Here is a 23035-nt window from a genome sequence, read left to right as displayed (position 1 = left end):
AACTAATGTGGGTGAATTGTTCTCATTGCCATGTGCAGTCACATGGTAAACTCTTTTTTGGGGGATAATTCCTGCCAGCCACTTAGGCATCAGTCATGGCTCAGTTAGTAGCCCAAGTGTCAGAAGGTTGTGGGTTCAAGTCCCACTCCAAAGACTTCAGCACAAAAATCAAGACTGAGACTCCACTGTGATGCTGAGGATGTGCTGCACTGTTGACTTGCAATCTTTTGGATGAGGTGTTAAACTCAGGCCCTGTCTGCCCCCTCAGGTAGACGTAAGAGATCCCATGGCACTATCACGAAGAAGATCAATAGAGTTATCCCCATTGTCCTGGCCAATATTTATCCCTCAATAAACATCACAAAAATAGATTAGTTGGTCATTATCATATTGCTGTTTTGGGGAGCTTGATGTGTGCAAATTGACAGCCATGTTTCCTGCATTATAACAGAGACTACACCTCAAGAAAGCATTTAATTGACTGTTCATTGCTTTGAGATGGCCAGTGGTCATGAAAGGCACAGTATAAAGGCAAGACTTTCTTCCTGTAAGACTGCAAAAAAAAAAATCATCTATTTGGAGCAAAGACTGTTTTTATAACAAATGACAGTTTTGAAATCTATGAAGTGGTTCTGCTTAAGCAAAACACCTTTTTAAATAAAATCAATGATTTACAAAGAAGTAGGATTTCACAGCACAGATGAAGTCCATTTTTCCTTTTGCAGTTGTGCCAATGCTAGTTCCTCAACTGACACTATCTATTTTTAATCCCATTTCCCCGCCCATTTCTTATCTAAGTGTTCGTAAAATTCTTGCACAGGCCTTGCACTTCCTGTCCCCAAACTTTACTTGCTGTAGTCCTGATTTTTGGGCACATTTTCATGACATTGTCTACCATTGTAAATTGCATCTGCCAACATTTGCCCTTCAATTTTGCTGTGCAGTCGCAGGCTCTATCACCACACGGAGTTCAGCAGTTCAAGGAGAAAGTCCACCAGCACCTATTCAGAGCAACTAGGGACGGGCAGTAAAAGTGGCCTTGCCAGTATCACCCACATGCTGAGAGCAAAGATTTAAAAAAACTCCATGGCCACCAGGTGGTGATGTGGAGAGACTTTATTTCGTCCCTCTCCCAACTCAGTCACCATCTTGTACATAAAACTTGTATTCGTCAACTAACCAGGGGAAATGCCACAGGCAATTTACTAGTACCCTGTATATTGTGTTTCTCAGAGAGGCATTGGCAAGTTTCTGCAGTGCATCCTGTAGATAAGACACACTCTACAATGATGGAGAGAAAATAGATGTTTAAGGAGGTGGATAGACTGCAGATCATACCCTGTCAAGACTTTTCATAATATTGAAAACTCTTATTATAATAACCTGCTCTCTTGCAATGATAAAGACATCAATCTTTGAGCCTTTCTTCATTACTGTATCCATTCATTCCCAATATCAATCCAATGGATCTTCACTGCACCCTCTTTATGATTCTAATATCCTTCCTATATCAAGGTGCCAAGATCTACCAACATACAGAACCTAGAACTCTCTTTCTGCCACCTTTAAAGATCTTTGTATCCACCCTCTTAGATCTCTGTTTCTGTAAGAATCTTTAGAACGTACATCCTTTCACTGTTCTTTTTCTTCAAGTAGACTACTTCACAGGTCTCTGCAGTGCACTGCCTCTGCCACCTCTCTGCCCTCGCCTCTAAATGGCCTATGACCTCTTGTATCCTCCTGCATTCTTCCTCACTCTTTGCAATGTTTAATTTGGAATGATCAGTGGACTTCCAGATCATACCTCTGTGGCTATGCCTAAATTATTTATTTAAGTGGAAAACTGAAGAGGTCCCAGTATCGATGTCATCATCTACACCCCAGCAATCCAAAAAAATCCTAGGGCAGAATTTTACGGCCCTGTTTCGGCAGGGACGGGGCCGTAAAATGCGGCGAGAGATTCTAAACTTCGTTGGCTTCGGCAGGAATGTAAAATCCTGCTGCCATAAAATTTCGCCCCTAATCTCTACTTCATGTCTCTCTCTCGCTCTCTCTGTCATTTCTCTCTCCAGGCTGCTATGTTAAGTTTGGTTTGTGGTCTGTTAGCTGAAGATAGCTGGTGCACAACAATTGGCCTCAGCACCTTTAGAGTAGGGAGGAGGTAAATCAGGTGGGGTCGATACTCCCGATTGCTATCCTGTGGACCATGTCCCCCCTCCACTTCCTTCACATTGAATACACATGTGCTGAATTTGGGTGAGGTCAGGATTGGGCTGACTTGTGAAAGCTCTGCACAGCTGAAGATGCTGCCACCATTTACTAGCTGGATTCACTGAAGAAAAGTTACTTGAGTGAGGTACTGAAAGCTGATCGGCATCGCCGACACCGTATTACAGGCTGTTCTGTACATCTTCAGAGAGAAGCGAGGATTGAGGAAGGGGAGAAAAGACCAGCACAAGAAGAGTTCAGACAACAATTTCTTCTTTACATGCTGTACACAGACCATTATGACTATATTAAGTATAAATCATAAAAGTAACAGAATAAAATTCGTTGGGTGCAGTCTAGTGGTTTACTCACTGCAGTGGGGTGGGATGGGGGAGAACCAGATGTCAGTTAATGGTAAAACCACAGGAGGCAGGGGAGTTTTCACAGGAAAACCCCACCAGGCCACATACAGTACAAAGCCACATCACTCCTTTCTGTTTCACTGTGGATTTCTTTTCTGCTTTATCTTTTGTGTGAGCCAAAACTCTGTGTTTAAAACATGGATGAAAATAAATGAGGGAAGCAGATGGACAGGGCGTTTCTAAACTGTTGTCAGTCAAAATACAGCTGAGCAAACCCACAAGAAGATTTTGCCAGGTTGATGGTGGCACCAGCATACATCGTGCCACGAAAACCCACTCTTCTGCATTCGAACAGCTTCTCGAGGGCAATATTTTATTTTGAACATTGAATGTTGTGTTTATATCATCAACAGTAGTTTGGAGGGTGCAGGGCACTTTCCGATCTTGGTGGCCAGGTCAGAGGGCAGAGGGCCCAAGTGCGTTCCCACAGATGAGAGAACAGTGGGAGGGAAGTCTTTCAGTACATATGTGCAACCCAGCAGCAGCACTGCAGAAGGCCTCAGAGATCATCCTCTATTTGCCCACCAGATGGGGCAGGGAGAAAAACTGGACTGTCTGAGCTGAACTCTGCCTCACACTGGGATGAAGATCTCCTCGATCAGCTGGCCACAGGGATCTGATGTAAATAGGCTTGGACAGTCTTGATGCAGCTAATATAGCTGGAGCATGGTTCAGCAATCAAATTCAGAGGTCAGAAATGCAAATATTACACTTGGTGCAGGAGGAGACACTGAGGCTGGGACTGAGGAATGTTGTTCAGCAGAATGGAAGGAACTTTACTCTGTACCTGATTTGGGAGTGTTTGATGCTGATGGTAGTGACTGAACTAGTAAGAGTTCCATTCCTCAGTGCTAACATAATGAGCACAAAAGTTAAACAAAAACTGAATTGTACTGTATTCAAATCTTAATGTTAGAGTTATCCTGCTCTCTGTTAGTCTCATTCTAACATACAAATACCCACTAATACATTTAATTTTGCACTGAGTGTATAGGGATAAAAAAAGCTACCAGGAATTCACAAGTGGAATCTGCCTTAAGCATTCCCTCAAAAGTTCACTGCAGACAATTTTTAATTTAATTGTCAGACTGTTTAAATTTGGGCCAGAAGTTTGTGAATTTAAGTCCCATTCATCATGAGTTGGAGTTTATAATTAAAGGTGCCACTGAAGGAATACTGCAGTACTAACTGAGGAGATGTTGAACCAAGGTCCTGATTTAGGTGTATGTTAAAGGTCCCATGGCACCACTGGGGGTAGAGCATTGAGCTCTCCGATTCCTTCCAATATCACCAAAAAACAGCATTCAACTAATCACTTGTTGCAGTGCTGTTTGGTGGACCTTACTGTGTATAAAATCTAAACTCTGTCATCACGCTTTTACCTCTGAGGTAGAATGCCACAGGCTAAAGTTTCAGTCTTGTACTGGAGCTTGTCCCGCTTCAGGACTTGCAGTACTGAGGGAGCGCTTCATTGTGGGCATTGCTGCATTTTGGATGAGATTTTAAACTGATGCCCTGTCTGCCCTCTCAGGCACCACTCAGTGAAGAGCAGGTGAGTTCTCCTGATGTCCTGAACAATAGTGAACCCTCAATCAACACCACTGAAATTAGAATATCTAGATGCTCATTTCATTGTTTCTGGGAACCTGCTGTATGCCGATGGTTTTTGCATTTTCCTACACAGCAACAGTGACTGCACTTCAAAGGTAGTTCAATGGCTGTAAAGTGCTTGTGGATGTCCTTAAGATGTGAAAGGTGCTGTTTAAATGCAAGTTATTTTCTTTATTGTTGATTATGCACGGTTGCGATCTTGGTTTTAATGAACAATGAGTGACCTGAGTTGCTCTTTAAATGCTGATCTCAGTCTTCTGTGAGGCATACGTACCGATACATACTCGGTATGTATCACTGCTGCATACCGAGATTCATAGAATCATATGGTGCAGAAGGAGGTCATTTGGTCCATCATGCCTGCACCTGCTCTTTGAAAGCATTATCCAATTGATTTCACTCACTGCTGGCTCCCTATCGCTCTGCAAATGTTTCCCCTTCAAGTATATATCCAATTCTCTTTTGAAAGTTAGGATTGAATCTGCTTCCACCACCTTTTCAGGCAATGAATCCCTGATTGTCACAACTCACTGCATATACCCTGGTGCTTTTGCTATTTACCTTAAATCTGTATCCTCTGCCAGTGGCAACAGTTTCTCCCTATTTACTCTAGCAGAACATCCCTATCAATACCTAACTAGGAATAAAAGACTGACTTGCTGCAGTTTGAAACTTTTAATCCCTATAGTAATGCTTCAAGAAAACCATCATTTAAGAAAATCAACGTTATGCTTCATTTCTTTCCCCGACAAAAATATTGTCCCAATATGAGTGTGCCATCACCATGGCATGTACAGTATAAAACATTTATGGCAGCAGTGGTGTAGTGGTAATGTAATGGACTAGTAATCCAGAGACCCTGATTAATACTCTGGGGTCATGAGTTCAAATCCCACCATAGTAGCTGGTGAAATTTAAATACAATTAATGAATAAATGTGGAATTGAAAGCTAGTCTTAGTAATGGTGGCTATGATAACTATCATCAATTGTTGTAAAAACCCATCTGGTTCACTAATGTCCTTTAGGGAAGGAAATCTGCTGTCCTCACCTGGTCTGGCCTACATGTGACTCCGAGACTCACAGCAATGTGGCTGACTCTTAACTACCCTCTGCAATGACAGGCCATTTCAAGGGCCTTGCCAGTGATGCCCACATCCCATGAAAGAATGACAAAAAAAATACTGACAGGAGAGATGTGATTTTTAGTCAGAAAGCTATGGGAAGTATTTCCCCCTCAATTTCATAAGAAAATTACTTTTTGTCTGGTAAATTATTAAGCAATATTCAGGAATTTATCAGCAGAATCACCTGTACGAAGTAGTACCAGATGTTAGGGTTTGAAGTTAGGATTGGCTTCTGTGCTGTGGGTTCAAAGAACTGGACTGAGAGTCCCCAAACTATTTATTTCTCTCCCTGCAAACAGTCAAACAAGCCCTGTAATAATCGGCACTCTTATTCCACATTGTTGAGAGCTTAGGTTAACTTACACATGCAGCATTGGAGGGTGTGCTGTACCTACATTGTTGATAGTCCTGATTCATTTAATACAAAGCAAATGACTCATTAAGAAACTTGACATATGAACTGAATCTATAATTTGCCAGCTGCACAACTGGACTTAACCTAATAGCAAAGCCCCTCCAGAACTGGACAGTGAAAATCACTTTTTACAAGACACAAGACACACGCATTTACCTTTGTTTAGTTGTAACCCATTTGAGTAGTTTTTCTCTGGTGTAAACAATAAGTTGTTGTAGTGAGTGGAGCAACATTTTTGCAGTGGATTACAGCTTCGGAATACAATGACTACAGTGTTTTCAGTAAGAGGTAATCCTCAGAAAAATGTTGACAAATTGCAAAAATCATAACAGATACATTTGAGCAGTGAAAGGTCAGAATAAACTTTGTTTTAAAACTTCTCTGTTAAAATGTATAGTAACTGAAGAGTGGAATTCTGCGTGAAAATCTCCTCTTATCACTAATTTGAAATGGTTAGGAACTTGCTTACATTTTAATTTTTTGTAATATTTCTATTGTTTCTGCCTGCTCTCACTTTCTCCCCTCTTTTCCTGCTGGTTTAGCTTTGCCTGCTGCTGTCCTGTTTCATAGACTCCAGCAGCCATCACATGTTAGCCTTGGCTCAGAGTCAGCACTCACCTCAGAGTCAGAAGGCCAGTCCAGAAACTGGATGACCAAATCTAGGCTGACAGTTCAAGTGCCACATCATGAGGTGATCTACTCACTCGGGAGCAGAATTTGGTATGAAGAAAGTAGGGTTGAGCATTTTTATGATGCGTGTCAATGTGTGTCACCATCAGGAGCCCACTCCAAATGAAAAGGAGATGGACAATTCTCTTAAGATAAAAGCAAAATACTGTGGATGCTGGAAATCTGAAATAAAAACGGAAAATGCTGGAAAAAGCTCAGCAGGTCTGGCAGCATCAGCGGAGAGAAAAACAGAGTTAACGTTTTGAGTCCCTGTGACTCTTCTTCAGAGCAGATAATTTTCTTGTTCTCCCTCATTCAATTGTGGCCCTCACTGAATTCACCTAATTCAGCACCGGCTGGGGTTAAAGCCTTTTTTGGCCAATATCTAGGTAGTAGTGTGTGTTTGGCCAAAAGAAGGGCATTGGTTGTCAATAATAAAAATGTATTTTTGATGTAACAACTTGTTACGATCTGAAAGGGAATAACTTCCCAGTGTGAACTGGACAGATACCCAAACAGGAAAAAAATGGTAGGACACTGGGGAAAGAGCAGGGAAGTGGGACTGTAATATCTTGGCTGTTATGATTCCATAATTCTAACCCATCATAAACTGCGCCCCCCCCCAGTGGTCAGGTGGTAACAGTAGTATCTATTGTAGATCTGAGCCCTAAACAATGGATGATCCTTCGTAGATTCCTTACCTGGTCTCGCAGGTCCTGGTCAGTAGTAGAGGGGTTACAAGTGATCTCAGCGCGCTGAGGCTATGGAGAGGAAAATCAGTCAAAGTGCCTGCCTGCTATCCAGTGAGAGCTGATGGAAAGTGCACACTGGACAGATTCTGGACAAACTCTGATGCTGCACTCAATGGCTGCTCACACCCAAAGCACAATCATAAAGTATAGTGCAGGAGGGCAGTAAACCACATGAGGTCATACCCCAGAAAGAGTCTGTGCGTTCAGGAGAAAAAGGAGAATTTTATAGAGTAAAAGAGAGCGGGAATAATTATAACCTAACACACCAGTTAATTTTAATCTAAAATTACTGCGGTGACACAAACACCAGGGGGATAGGTAGAGAAAAACACGGCATCCAAAGTCAGAGCACTGAGATAAACAAACGGAAAAGGATCAGAACACATCAGCTGATCATCAGCCTTATTTCATCCAGACATGCACCATAAACCTCTCCCTTCTTTCCCACTCACGCTATCTCTTGGTAGAGGCAAAAAAACCCCAGAGAAATGACAGCTTGGGCCAATGTAAGGATAAAAACTGTGGGAAATTCCGTTCTCATTTCTGAAGGCAACCAAGCAAACAGCAGAAGGCTGTGCTGACTGATATCTGTAGTCTCAATTAACTCAAATAGCATTTGTAATTTAGTGTCGAGACTGAAATGTATTTGGGATTTTTCAGTTATGAGGAAGTACTTGTTTCCCTGTCAATCACCTGAAATTTGGAAACTTTTTGGATTCCTGAAGTCAGAGATTTTCTAACAAAAGTGATTCCTCTTTTTTCGAATATTGCCTTGTCAAACCCTGTGTCATGGTGACGCAGTCAATGTTTAGGAACAGGCCATATATCTTTTAATTGACTAGAAAATGGTCCGTCACTGTTCTGGGCTGAGTTTGGTGATCTTGGCCAGTGGCTCTATCATTGGTCTCAAGTGTTGGCCTAGGTGGCATGGGGGTGGGGGCAGGGAATCAGTCAGGTGGGGTCCTGTTACACCCGCTAGAGAGTGAGCCAGTGCCCACTTTGGGAAAGGACGATTTCAGCTGTGCTGCCAGCCTTGACCAAAATACCGAGCAAGATTGGCTCGGGCTACACGAGCAGAATGGCACTCAAGGATCAGGATTTTCAGGGGAAAAGGAAAGGAGGGAACATTGGCTGGGGAGAGGGGTGCAAATTAAAATAAATAGTTAGAGGTACAACTTCAGATCAGCAGGGCAGGAGGAGAACAAGTCGCAATTGGGAATGTTCTAGTAAAAGCTTTGGTTCCAATTAATGTCAACAACAACAACTTGCATTAGATAGCACCTTTAACAAGGTGAAACATCCTAAGGCACTTCACAGGAGTGTAATCAGATAACATTTGCCAATACAGGAGACATTAGGACAGGTTTCAAGGAGCATTTTAAAGGAAGAGATAGAGGTAGCAAAATGGAGAAGCTTAGGAAGATGTCTAATTTCCATTACCATAAATCATACCCATTTGAGCAGCTGAATTTATATGTGTCTTGGATGCAAGTGAGATCTTCGTTCCCTGCCAATTTAAAATATGCTAAATTAAGCTAAAACGTGAGGGATGATGCTGGCGTAGTGGTAATGTCACTGGACTAGCAATCCAGAAAGATCAAGCTAATGCTCTAGGAAATGGGTTCAAATCCCACCATAGCAGCTGGTGGAATTTAAATTCAATTAATAAATCTAGAATATAAAGCTAGCTAGTCTCATTGATTGTCATAAAAACCCATCTGGTTCACTAATGTCCCTTCAGGGAAGGAAATCTGCTGTCCTTACCTACATGTGACTCCAGACCCCACAGCAATGTACTTGACTCTTAACTGCCCTCTGAAATGGCCTAGCAAGCCACTCATCTCAAGGGCAATTAGGGATGGGTAACAAAGGTTGGCATTGCCATAGGTGGCACACCCCAGGAAAGAATAAATAAAAAAAATGTTAGGATTGAAATGCAGGATGATGTTGAGTTTATGCATGGTTAGATGGATTTGACTGGACTGTGGATGCTGATTCTGATTTTTCTTTCTGTGCCTGTGCTTCTTTCTCAGGTTTGTCAACTTGCTTCGAGCGGCACCTGCAACGACGGTTCCCGGTACTCAAAGTTTAACAAGTGTTGCACAAAATGCCCACCTGGTGAGTAATGACATCACAATAACCATGGTTGAAACAAGGATCTGAGCTATCAGCACATGGTAACAGGAATAGCTTATTCAGGTCCCTCAAATCTGCTTCACCATTCAATTATATCATAGCTAGCCTGAATCTTAACTTCATCTACCTGCCTCGGTTCCCTTCATAACCTTGCTTGTCAAAAACCTATCAATCTCAGTTTTGAAATTTTCAATTGATCCCCAACCTTTGATAGTTTTTTGTGGGAGTGAATTCCAGATTTCCACTAACCTTTGAATGAAGAAGTGCTTCCTGACAGCACTCTTGAACAGCCTAGCTCTCATTTTAAGGTTATGGCCCCTTTGCTTTGGATTCCCCGCTAGAGGAAATAGTTTCTCTCTATCAAATTGTTGAATCGCCTTAAACACTTAAGTTAGCTCACCCTTTAATCTTCCGTGTTTGAAGGAATAGGAAATGCAAGCCTTGTCTGTACAACCTGTCCTCTGAATTTAAGCCTTTTAGCCCTGGTATCATTGTGTTGAATCTGTACTGCTCCCTCTCCAAGGCAAGTGTCTCCTTCCTAAGGCGCAGTTTTCACTTATGGCAAGGGAGGAAGTGTAATGGTGGAAGGGGCATTCCAGAGTGAGGTAAGAGGTAACGGTTTAGACAGTAATTTTTCACTTCAAAGTTCAAATCTAGCCTGTGTTGAAGGGATGAAATCCCCTTATGTGTTGGCTTGTGAGGGTTTTGGCAACAAATAAGTGTGGCAGCACTCCATCCTGTCAACAGAAACCATGACCCCACAACACAACAGTAACCCTAACTGGGCACTAACCTAATGTGGAGAGGCTGCAAATGGTTTAGGTGGGAAATGAATAAGGGGAGCTGTGCTGAGGTCAGGGTAGTAAAGACAGAGGTTTAGTCCATACTTACCTGATGTGGATGCCTGAAATGCATCATATTTCATTTCAAGCACCAGCAACTCTCAACCTGATAAATGAATGTCAGGCTTGGTTCACTGGTAACATTCTCACCTTTGAGTCAGAAAATTATGGGTTCAAGACCCACTGCAGAGACTTGAGAACAAAATCTAGGCTGACACTTCAGTGCAGTACTGAGGGAGCCCTCATTGAGAGGCTATCTTTCAGATGAGATTCTAACTGAGGTCCTGTCAAAGCCAAGGCCTTGTCTGCTCTCTCAGGTGGATGTAAAAGATCCCATGACACTATTTCATAGAAGAGCAGGGGAGTTCTCCCTAGTGTCTTGGTCAATATTTTCCCTTCAAACGACATCATTAAAGAAACAGATGACCTGGTTATTATCTCATTACTGTTTGAGGGACATTGCTGCACATAACTTGGGAAAAGCAGCAGTCTATTTAAAACACTGCAACAGTATTTCATTGGCTGAACGCCGCTGTAGGATGGCCCGAGGTCATAAAAGGTGCTCATTATATGTTATTTTGTTTCACTGCAAAATGTAGATAAAAATGAATATCAAATGTATTGAGACTCAAGATGCACATTTAAGGGAATAGTAATGGGGAGCTAGCTGGCCTCTTGCTACCCTATATTGCTGCCCTCTTCCTTGCCTCTGACTGAAACAACCTGTCTGGCTATGTTCATTTAGAATGGCTGTGCTGGTTGCATTCACTGTGTCACTTCTTCTCTTACATTTAGTTATTTATACTTTCCTTCTGCATTCTTTTCTTTTCGGTTTTATACAAAACACAGGTGAATAAATTAGTTCTCATTTCATCAGCACGACAGTCATCCTGCAACAACAACATTGTTTGCTCAGTGAGGAGAGGCACATTCTAATGCTGGGCCCAATTGATAAACACAGTGGGGCTGCCTCAGAAGACTCCACTCATTAGTCCTGGCTGGGATCTGAGAGAGGGAGAAATAACTGATGGAGTTAACAGCCAGAGGGACTGAGGAGGGGGTAACGCTGGCATATAAAGAATTTCCTCCTGCGGTACTTTCTAATTAGCTACCAAGGGGGAGATGGTGGTGTAATGGTAAAGTCACTGGTCTAGCACTCTAGAGGCTCAGGTGAATTCTCTGACCGCATAGGTCCAAGTCCCACAATGAGTTTAAATCCATAAATAAATCTGGAATTGAAAGCTAGTCTCAGTAATGGTGACTATGAAACCATCATTTTTTTGTTTTAAAAACCCATTTGGTTCACGCATGTCCTTTTGGGAAGGAAATCTGCTGTCCTTACCCAGCCTACATGTGACTCCAGACACACAGCAATGTGGTTGACTCTTAATTGCCCTCTGGAATGGCCTAGCAAGCCACTCAGATCAAAGACAATTAGTGATGGGCAATAAATACTGACCTTGCCAGTGACACCCACATCCCATGAAAAGATAAAGGAAAAAAAAGTCCCCACAATTGGCAGTAGCCATTATGGCCAGCTCTCTTAGCCTTTCTACAGGCTCTTGCATGGTTCCATTATCCTCACTGCTGTTCGTCAATGGCCATGTTTCAGTTGTGTGCCTGCAGTGGGTTTGACTGGCCAATTCTGTCCTCACTTGCGTTTTGCACTCAGGAGGAGAATCCGCTCTAACCCAAATTTGTCAAGACAGGAAAACTTGTGCCCCTGTCATGATCAGAATTGAGGTCAGATAACAACTGTAAGCTGCACTGGGGGATCTTCTCTACATGTTTGTATGGGTTAGGAGAATGCTATATGGCCCAGTTGCCCACTGAGCTAGTGGAGGAGTCTGTAGGATGAATAAGGTTGGTGGAGGATTCAGAGATCTAGAACATCGCACCCACCTGTTTATAGTGGGTTGAGGAGGGGACAGAAAAGCAAAATGCTGCGGATGCTGGAAATCTGGGATAAAACAGAAAATGCCAGACACTCTCAGGAGGTTTAGCTGTCAGCAGCTGTGAGCGAGAAACATTTCAGGTCGATGACCTTTCATCTGAGATTTTTTATGGTGTGACTAAAATTAAGGACAGATTTCTCCATACTGCTGAGTGTAATTGCTCTTGCTGAGGGCGTGGAATTGTTTGTTGTTTGCAGGAATGTACATGAGCAATGAATGCACAGCTACAAAGGACTCAGAATGTCAACCTTGTGGCCCTGACCATTATCAGTCAGAGTGGAACACATTGGACCATTGTCAACTACACAAAAGCTGTAACAATAGTAAGTATCAATTACTGACTCGTGCCTCATTGGTTAGAATCCAGTTCCTGCAAAGGGAGGAAGTGACAATTTACTTGTCCCCGGTACAGACTTTGACCTTAAGTAATGTATCTGCACCAATTCTGGTTAGGTGTAATTCTACTGCTCATTTGCCCCTCCATTGTCTCTGAAAAGACTGAATTGAGTTTCGGATTAACAATGCCCTCCCCCAGCTCCAGTATCCCATCCGAATGCCCAGTCTTCAGGTGTGAGCCCAGACACTGAGTGTCACCAGACCATTTGACCACCAGGGGGCATCACAATCAAATTGGCACCACCTTCATTAAAAAGTACTTGGCCAACCATTTCATGGGGAAAGCTGCATCAACAATTTGGTTGTGTTGTTTGAAAGTGAGAGCAAGTTTGTGAACAGATGAAAACTATTTTACCAAACACTGCAAATATGCTGTTCATTTAATAATCGGATAATATAATTAACCAGTTATAACTTGCTTTCACAGTTGTATTATTTGGTATATCAAATAGGCATGTTCATCCCTCATTGTTGCTGTCAGTTTTTTCTCCTTTGACTCTGTCCCTCTTTCTCTCTCTCTCTCCCCCTATCTCTTCAGATGGAGGATTTGTGATAGAGAAGCCTGGCACTAGTACCTCGGACACCATCTGCCAGTGCCAGTTAGGAAAGTACTGTGTAAATAAGGATTGCGAGATTTGTAAAGACAACGAAATCTGTGGACCTGGAAATGGAGTCGTTTACAAAGAAGGTAAAACTCACCACAGGTGGCCCTCGCACTGCTGGGCCATGGAGGGAAGAGCATCAGGTGTACTGGATCCTCGTTTAGACTCAGAGAGTTAACAAAGTATTGGGTCATGACTTTGTGAATTAAATGAACACCAGACTGCTTAACAATGGGAAGAGGCCATTAGGCCCAAGCAACCTGTTTATTTTCTATCAGCTCTGTAAACCTCAGCTCACCCAAAACTCTGCTGCCTGTATCCCAACTTGCACCAAGACCCATTCACTCATTGCCACTGTGCTCGCATTGGGGTTCAGTCCAACAATGCCTCAAATTTAACATTCCTGCTCTTGGGTTCAAATCCCTCTTGTGACCTCACCCTTTCCTACCTCAGAAACTTCCTCCAGCCCCACAACCCTCTGGGAGTGCTGCATTCCTCCAATTTTGACCTTGTGTGCATTCCCTACTCCCTTCACCCAGCCATGGGCAGCTGTGTCTTCAGCTGCCTAAATGCTTAAGCTCTGGAATTTCCTCCTTAAATTTCCTGTCTCTCTTCTCTTTTATGCCACTCTTTGGCCAAAGTTTTAATCACATGTCCTAATGTCCCTGCCTCAGTACCTCCTTCTTAGGCTCAGCGTCAATTTTTCTCAGACTACACCTTGGGCAGTCTTTGCTACGTTAATGGTGCTATATTAAATGCAAGTTATTGTTGTGGCACGGAGGGGTCTAAAGTGGTGATAAAATTCTGTATTGCAATATTTCTAAGTGCTTTTCAAATAGAAGTGTCAGCCCCATGGCATGTGGAATATAATTCTAAATGATGTTGTGCCTTTTGTTTTTGCTTATTAGGTGGGAGTTTCACAAGGCCAGTATGTGAGAAATGTGAAGCTGGATATTTTTCAAACGTGTCTTCTAAATTGGAGCCCTGCAGGAAATGGAGCGAGTAAGTCTGGATATGATGCTGGGACATCCCAGAAATAATTCTCCATAAAATTATCAAAACAGCTACTGGATGGCCTTATTGCACAAGGGTGTAGTACAGTGACATGGTTATGCTGCCTTTGCAACCTTAGCCTTGCTGGGAGATGAGGGTGCATTGATTCCACCTAGAACCCCTAGTCAAGGGAAGTGATAAAAGCAACAATATAAAAATCTCAATTATGTATTGTTCAAAAAAGTCTGCTGTGATGGGACAGTTAAAAAAACAAGACAGTTCAGTTTTGATGGGAGAGCCAGGGTATTCAAGGGATTGTTTTTAATGGAGAGTTAGGCACCTAAAGGGAAGGGTTTTAATAGGAGGAGGAGATATTTTAGGGTGAATTTTATTGAGAGATTTTAGGTATACAAGGATTAAGATTTCACAAGAGAGGCGTTAGAGGGGTAGGTTTCACTGGGAGATTTAGGGTATGAGACAGTTAAGTTTGATAGGGTTATCTGACTACCCGAGTGTGCGTTTCTATGGGTGAATTTGGGTATTAGAGGGGCAGCTCACAGTGGGTGAGTTTGGGTATTAGAGGGGCAGCTCACAGTGGGGGTGTTTGGGTATTAGAGGGGCAGCTCACAGTGGGGGTGTTTGGGTACAGGCAGGTAAAGTCCACTGTGCTAAGCTTCCCTTTCACTTCTCTAACTGTTCTAGTGACTGCCTTGGTCTGGACATTGTCCTGCAGAACAGCACCGCCTGCTGACCAAATGTGAAAGCGCACTCCTGCTGGAATTTTTCACAAATCTGGAGCTGCCTTATTGACTATCTAAACGGATAGCAGCTGAGCAGTTGTACGGAGGCAAGGCTCTCTGGGTAGCGGCAACTAAAAAGAGAAGGAAAACAATAATTGTACTTTCAATTTTCTCCTTTAGCTGTAGGTCACTCCAAATGCTGGAAAATGGAACTGCAACAAAAGATGTGAAATGTGGTGAGTCTGTAAAGAGATTTTGTTTCCTCTAGCTTTTTGGGAAGTGGGGAACTATTACAAACTATCCAGACCCACTGGGAATAATTTTGACTTTGGTTCAGTGGAAATTGCCCAAGGAATGTCAATGAAAATTAAAATGAGGATAGATGAATAATGGACAGCCGGTCTAACATCTCCTGTTTACATGATTTCCCAAAATTAAAATTACTCCCACTTTCATTACCTAAAACATTCTTTGTATGAACTCAAAAATGTCAATCTTATTTCTGAATCATCTTTGCATCCAAAAATCTAGGGGCTTTTAAAACCCATGCTTGGTGCAGTCTAACCATTGCTTCTTCATTTATCTTGTTTTACACCCAACTTCTCTCAATCTGGGGGGAATGGAGGGGTGTCACGAATTCTCAAGTTAAAAAATGGTCTGAATTAGAAAGTCTTGGCTCGTGACATGACCAATCCAGTGATGCTGAAAAGAGTTGGCCGTGGAATGTTGGGGCCTCAGTGAGGTGGGCAGACCCTAACTCAGCCTGACACCTAATCCTGCAGCCAGGGTTTTTTTTAATGCTTCTGAGGAATGTTCCTGGTGAACTGAGGTATGCTGCATGCTTTCAACCCATCTGCCTCTCTTCAGCATCCTTGACAATACAAAGGCACACCTGGGACCCTAGAATATCACGTGGAAGAGAAAATTGAGGGAACAAATGAGATTTTTTTGCTTTCCTTTAACTAGTAGCACAGTGGGCCCTGCCACCGTGGGTTTGACTGATGTGTATAGCTTGCTTTGAACAACAGAAGGCAACAGATTCTGAAACTGGGGCACTGGGGATAGTGGCAATGCTACTGGACTAGTAATCCAGAGGTAAAAGCAAAATACTGCGGATGCTGGAAATCGGAAATAAAAACAGAAAGTGCTGGAAAAACTCAGCAGGCCTAACAGCATCTGTGGAGAAAGAAACAGAGTTAACGTTTCAAGTTAACGTTTCGAGTCCGTATGACCCTTCTTCAGAGTCATATGGACTTGAAACGTTAACTCTGTTTCTCCCTCCACTGATGTTGTCAGACCTGCTGAGTTTTTGCAGCATTTTCTGGTTTTATTAGTAACCCAGAGGCCCAGGCTAACGCTCTGGGGACATGGGTTCAAATCCCACCATGTCAGCTGGTGGAATTTAAATTCATTTAACAAACCTGAACTGTAAAGCTAGTCTCAGTAATGGGGACCATGAAGCTATCATCAATCATTGTAAAAACCCACCTGGTTCACGAATGCCTTTAGGGAAGGAAATCTGCCATCCTTACCCGTTCTGGCCTACATGTGACTCCAGACCCACAGCAATGTGGTTGACTCTGAACTAGCCTAGCAAGCCACTCAGTTCAAGGGCAGTTAGGGATGGGCAATAAGTGCTGGCCTTGTCAGTGATGCCCACACCCCATGTCATTTCAGTGCTGGATTTAATGGGTGCACATGTCTCCAATTAGATTTGGACCTAATTACAGTATAATTAAGGCTTAGGCATCAAACTCTAAATTTCTGCATAGATGTTGGATTTAAGCCCCTGATATTGGATAGCCTGGTGGCACTGTGTGTTGGTGCGATACTGCACCATATCATTGATTAATAGGGGGAGGCTGGTGAACTCTGATGTCTTGCTTAGCGAGGTAAATTTTCACCCCTCATTCTCCTCATGATGAATTCAGCCATCTTGCTCCAGGAGGTAGAATTACATCTCTTCCCCAATTGGCACGTTCTGCTATCTCCCTTTCTCCTCTCAGTGAGACGGAATTATCTTCCTCCATCAGGTTGCATTCCACCTGCCACACAGTGAGCTTCCACATCTGGCCCCAAAGCTGCTTGCCCACAGTGAGAGGGAGGAAACGGAGATAAGCCGATAAGAGCAGTGCTCTCACTCATACCTCCCTGTGACCATTTTAAGGTGATTTTAGGTTGCTAGGAAAATTTGACCTCTCAAGCTGCAGATAAATAAAAAATTGAGATGGAGGGATGAAATGTGTTAAACGCTGTATATTCTGCTTCTTTGCAGGTACCACAGAAGTTCCATCTAAAGGAAAATTAATCACAGTGATTGCACTCCTGAGTGTAGTGCTTTTTATCATCATATTGTTTTCCTTCATATACATTGGATATAATAAAGGTAAGTGGTTAAGACCTTTCATCTTGTGTATGTTATTGTGAATTTTATGCTTGTCAAACTGAAGGAAGTTGGACCTGAGAAATGTGGCACTCTCCATTTTGGGTGTTCATTGTCTATATCAAACACTCCCAGGATAGGTACAGCACAGGGTTAGATACGGAGTAAAAACCCCTCTACACTGTCCTCATCAAACACTCCCAAGACAGGTACAGCACAGGGTTAGATACAGAGTAAAAACCCCTCTACACTGTCCCCATCAAACACTCCCAGGGCAGGTACAGCACAGGGTTAGATACAGAGTAAAAACCCCTCTACACTGTCCCCATCAAACACTCCCAGGGCAGGTACAGCACGGGGTTAGATACAGAGTAAAAACCCCTCTACACTGTCCCCATCAAACACTCCCAGGGCAGGTACAGCACAGGGTTAGATACAGAGTAAAGCTCCCTCTACACTGTCCACATCAAACATTCCCAGGGCAGGTACAGCACAGGGTTAGATACAGAGTAAAGCTCCCTCTACACTGTCCACATCAAACACTCCCAGGGCAGGTACAGCACAGGGTTAGATACAGAGTAAAGCTCCCTCTACACTGTCCACATCAAACGCTCCCAGGGCAGGTACAGCACAGGGTTAGATACAGAGTAAAAACCCCTCTACACTATCCCCAACAAACACTCCCAGGGCCGGTACAGCACAGGGTTAGATACAAAGTAAAAACCCCTCTACACTGTCCCCATCAAACGCTTCCAGGGCAGGTACAGCACAGGGTTAGATACAGAGTAAAAACCCCTCTACATTATCCCCAACAAACACTCCCAGGGCCGGTACAGCACAGGGTTAGATACAGAGTAAAAACCCCTCTACACTGTCCCCATTAAACGCTGTCAGGGCAGGTACAGCACGGGGTTAGATACAGAGTAAAGCTCCCTCTACACTGTCCACATCAAACACTCCCAGGGCAGGTAAAGCACGAGGTTAGATACAGAGTCAAAAGCCCTCTACACTGTCCCCATTAAATGCTCCTAGGGCAGGCACAGCACAGGGTTAGATACAGAGTAAAGCTCCCTCTGTACTGTCCCCATCAAACACTCCAAGTGCAGTTCAGCACAGGGTTAGATATGGGACAAAACTCCCTCTACTCTGATCCAACAGGGTGCCTTGTGTCTAACCTGAGAAGAACATCCCCTACCACTCTAGTGTGACAATGTTTAATTCTAATACTCGTCATCCTGTGCCTTTTCTGTTCACCAATATAGTTACAATTAGTGTCAGAAATCTAGCCTTTCAGAAGAAATGTTAAACCAAAGCTTCATCTGCCTCTTTGGGTGGATGTGAGACATCCCATTGGCACGGTTTGAAGGGGAGTATGGAACTCTCTTCAAGTCCTAACTAATTTTTCTCCCTCAACCAACACCCACCAATGTCACATTCATTGGTCAGATATTATTTATGGGATTTGTGCGCTTGAAAAGAATTACTTGTCCTTAATTATGTGTGTGGATCATGTCCACTGGGAGCTGTGTAAGGACATTACAAACCCATCTCACATCCAGCAGAGAAGGAGACCTTCATCATTTTATACAGACCTTTTCCTGTCCTAAGCTGGTACACGTGCAGATTACTGGTTATAGGGTGCAAGGTACAGGGCGCAGGGTACAGGGTGCAGGGTGCAAGTTACAGGCCAAGGGTACAGGGTAAAGATTACAGGGTGCAGGGTACAGGATACAGGGTGTAGGGTACAGGTTATGGGGTGCAGGATGCAGGTTATAGGGTGTAGGTTACAAGGTGCAGGGTAAAGGTTACGGGGTGCAGGTTACGGGGTACAGGGTGCAGGTTACAGGGTGCAGGTTACAGGGTGCAGGTTACGGGGTGCAGGGTGCAGGTTACGGGGTGCAGGTTACGGGGTACAGGGTGCAGGTTACGGGGTACAGGGTGCAGGTTACAGGGTGCAGGTTACGGGGTGCAGGGTGCAGGTTACGGGGTGCAGGGTGCAGGTTACGGGGTGCAGGGTGCAGGTTACAGGGTGTAGGGTGCGGGGTAAAGGTTGCAGGGTACAGGATACTGGTGTAGGGTACAGGTTACAGGGTACAGGTTACGGGGTGCAGGGTACAGGTTACGGGGTGCAGGGTATAGGGTGCAGGGTACAGTTTACAGGGTGCATGTTACAGGGTATAGGGTGCAGGGTACAGTCCAACAAATGATTACCTTCTCATTCTCTCTCTTTCAGAAAATCGGATTAAAATAAGGCATCTCATCAACAGGCTGGTAAGTTTGGTATTATCATTGACTTTTGTAGCATCCATTTTGACCACCAATTTGACCACATATTTTACATTTGAGCCTGAAAGTGAATTGGAACAGGAATTACTGAGAGTGATCAGGGGAGGAGTTGCTGAGAGTGATCGGGGAGGGATCACAGGTGATCAGGGGAAAGGTCGCTGAGAGTGATCGGGGTGGGATCACTGAGAGTGATCAGAGTAGGAGTCACTGAAAGTGATCGGGGAGGGATCACAGGTGATCAGGGGATAGATCGCTGAGAGTGATCAGGGGAGGGATCGCTGAGAGTGATCGGGGAGGGATCGCTGAGAGTGATCGGGGAGGGATCGCTGAGAGTGATCGGGGAGGGATCGCTGAGAGTGATCGGGGAGGGATCGCTGAGAGTGATCGGGGAGGGATCGCTGAGAGTGATCGGGGAGGGATCGCTGAGAGTGATCAGGGGAGGGATCGCTGAGAGTGATCAGGGGAGGGATCGCTGAGAGTGATCAGGGGAGGGGTCCCCGCTGAGAGTGATCAGGGGAGGGGTCCCCGCTGAGAGTGATCAGGGGAGGGATCCCCGAGAGTGATCAGGGGAGGGATCCCCGAGAGTGATCAGGGGAGGGATCCCTGCTGAGAGTGATCAGGGGAGGGATCCCCGCTGAGAGTGATCAGGGGAGGGGTCCCCGCTGAGAGTGATCAGGGGAGGGGTCCCCACTGAGAGTGATCAGGGGAGGGGTCCCCGCTGAGAGTGATCAGGGGAGGGGTCCCCGCTGAGAGTGGTCAGGGGAGGGGTCCCCGCTGAGAGTGGTCATGGGAGGGGTCCCCGCTGAGAGTGGTCAGGGGAGGGGTCCCCGCTGAGAGTGGTCAGGGGAGGGGTCCCCGCTGAGAGTGGTCAGGGGAGGGGTCCCCGCTGAGAGTGGTCAGGGGAGGGGTCCCCGCTGAGAGTGGTCAGGGGAGGGGTCCCCGCTGAGAGTGGTCAGGGGAGGGGTCCCCGCTGAGAGTGGTCAGGGGAGGGGTCCCCGCTGAGAGTGGTCAGGGGAGGGGTCCCCGCTGAGAGTGGTCAGGGGAGGGGTCCCCGCTGAGAGTGGTCAGGGGAGGGGTCCCCGCTGAGAGTGGTCAGGGGAGGGGTCCCCGCTGAGAGTGATCAGGGGAGGGGTCCCCGCTGAGAGTGATCAGGGGAGGGGTCCCCGCTGAGAGTGATCAGGGGAGGGGTCCCCGCTGAGAGTGATCAGGAGAGGGGTCCCCGCTGAGAGTGATCAGGGGATGGGTCCCCGCTGAGAGTGATCAGGGGAGGGGTCCTCGCTGAGAGTGGTCAGGCTGAGAGTGATCAGGGGAGGGGTCCCCGCTGAGAGTGATCAGGGGAGGGGTCCCCGCTGAGAGTGGTCAGGCTGAGAGTGATCAGGGGAGGGGTCCCCGCTGAGAGTGATCAGGGGAGGGGTCCCCGCTGAGAGTGGTCAGGGGAGGGGTCCCCGCTGAGAGTGGTCAGGGGAGGGGTCCCCGCTGAGAGTGGTCAGGGGAGGGGTCCCCGCTGAGAGTGGTCAGGGGAGGGGTCCCCGCTGAGAGTGGTCAGGGGAGGGGTCCCCGCTGAGAGTGATCAGGGGAGGGGTCCCCGCTGAGAGTGATCAGGGGAGGGGTCCCCGCTGAGAGTGATCAGGGGAGGGGTCCCCGCTGAGAGTGATCAGGAGAGGGGTCCCCGCTGAGAGTGGTCAGGCTGAGAGTGATCAGGGGAGGGGTCCCCGCTGAGAGTGATCAGGGGAGGGGTCCCCGCTGAGAGTGGTCAGGCTGAGAGTGATCAGGGGAGGGGTCCCCGCTGAGAGTGATCAGGGGAGGGGTCCCCGCTGAGAGTGGTCAGGCTGAGAGTGATCAGGGGAGGGGTCCCCGCTGAGAGTGATCAGGGGAGGGGTCCCCGCTGAGAGTGGTCAGGCTGAGAGTGATCAGGGGAGGGGTCCCCGCTGAGAGTGATCAGGGGAGGGGTCCCCGCTGAGAGTGATCAGGGGAGGGGTCCCCGCTGAGAGTGATCAGGGGAGGGGTCCCCGCTGAGAGTGATCAGGGGAGGGAGTCAGTAGCTGCCTGTTCTGGCCTCTAGTCTCGAGATACACTGTCCTGACTGCTCCTTGGGAGGAGAGCAGGTAACTGACTCCAGACCAGGTGTTCAATCTTGGCCCTTTCTGGTTGGTATATTTCCACTCTCACAAACAGAGTGATTGCTGTTTTTGGAAGAATGTAGTTGGCTTTTGTATTTTATCTCTTTATAAATTGGCAACTTATTTCTCTCTTTTTTAACAGAAGTGCGAAGACAAGACTCAAATGCCAGTCCAGGAGCGGGAGATGACTGAGAATGGAAGGATATTAGCCACGGCTGCAGATGAAGATAAGAGCACTGAAGATGGGACTGAGCTTCTCGCTATATAAAGTGCAGCTGCAAAGACTATTAAACTCAGCTCCAATGGGAGAAAGCAGTGGACATCGCAATGAAGCTAACGTCTTTGTGTTTTCATGGGGATTCTCTGAATTCAGCATCACTCTGTCATGGTCATAGACCTGTATGGACATCCAGCCTTGAACTTACTAATCCCAACATCAAAAGATTTCAGCGCTGGCTCAGAACAACTGACACTGGCATGATGCCTTATTGACTTCCTTTGGTGCTGTATCATTCTATGATTCTATGATAAATATGATTTAATCCACCTGCTCAGTGATAGATCATGGAAATAGCTGCTTGAATTACAGCACGTGGATCCCTTTCTGTCTTTATGTGAGGATGAAAGCTTTTCCGACCCAAAGCTCTTGCAGTCAGATTGCAGCTTCCTCCTCAAAGCAGCAGAGGAATCTGCACCATCTCTCCCAACAATGTCCAATTGCAGCTCTCCAGCCTTAACTGTCGGGAAGCCAGTTAATGTTTTGTAGGCATCTGTGGTTGTAAAAGCAGCTGAATTCCGACTGAGGGGCTCGGTTGGTGTAAAATCTTTCACAAATTCGATTGGCGAGTACAGGCATTTCTCTCTTTCCTACCCTTAGTTTTCCCTCCTTCTGTGCCCAGCCCCCTGCCCCCAATACTGAGGCCTCTGACCCTTGTGTATGATTCCAAACGTGCCAACAGCCCTCCTCAATAGTTCTTTCTGGACATTATATATTTTGATACATGTACAGATGTGGTTAAAGTATGTTAAATGTTGTAAAAAGTAATAAAATGAATAACTGACTGTCATTTAATTAAGTCAGATTATTTTCTTTAACGCTAGCCTGTGAATTGGCCATTACAATTGTTATGATGAGGGGAGGTCGCTGAAAGGTCAAGCACTTGACCCACTGGAGTGTCTCCGCTGTTTTAGGCTCAGGGCCTGAAATTTTTAGCGTGACATGTGAGTGTGATCAGTGGGCTCGGAAGTGGATGTGGAATCAGCTCCCGCCCACGATCGGCGGTCGAACGCAGCCAGTGTGAAACGCGCACTGAGACAGGGTCAGCGTTGCCGGCAGGGGTGGGGAGAGGGAGGGCACTGGGAACAGGAAGGGTATGGGC

General features: G+C 45.5%; 1 protein-coding gene and 1 long non-coding RNA gene across 2 annotated transcripts in view; one reads left to right on the top strand and one right to left on the bottom strand.

Moving 5' to 3' along the window:
• LOC144689198 (tumor necrosis factor receptor superfamily member 5-like) overlaps positions 1–22752 on the top strand; it is a 29648-nt gene extending 6896 nt beyond the window's left edge. Inside the window, exons 2-9 of the mRNA XM_078556311.1 lie at positions 9237–9321; positions 12334–12459; positions 13071–13220; positions 14043–14136; positions 15048–15103; positions 17143–17253; positions 19484–19521; positions 21799–22752. Coding sequence (XP_078412437.1) covers positions 9237–9321; positions 12334–12459; positions 13071–13220; positions 14043–14136; positions 15048–15103; positions 17143–17253; positions 19484–19521; positions 21799–21924 — 786 coding nt within the window. The 3' untranslated portion in view covers positions 21925–22752. The remainder of the gene's footprint in view (positions 1–9236; positions 9322–12333; positions 12460–13070; positions 13221–14042; positions 14137–15047; positions 15104–17142; positions 17254–19483; positions 19522–21798) is intronic.
• The window catches only part of LOC144689199 (uncharacterized), an 81068-nt gene continuing 67261 nt past the window's right edge, over positions 9229–23035 (bottom strand). Inside the window, exon 2 of the long non-coding RNA XR_013578595.1 lies at positions 9229–9262. This is a non-coding gene — a long non-coding RNA (uncharacterized LOC144689199). The remainder of the gene's footprint in view (positions 9263–23035) is intronic.

This window comes from Cetorhinus maximus, chromosome 13 (genome assembly GCF_964194155.1).
Source record: "Cetorhinus maximus chromosome 13, sCetMax3.hap1.1, whole genome shotgun sequence".
Classification (NCBI taxonomy): domain Eukaryota; kingdom Metazoa; phylum Chordata; class Chondrichthyes; order Lamniformes; family Cetorhinidae; genus Cetorhinus; species Cetorhinus maximus.
The sequence above is the reverse complement of the archived record's forward strand: the minus strand, read 5'-3'. Positions and strand labels throughout refer to the sequence as shown.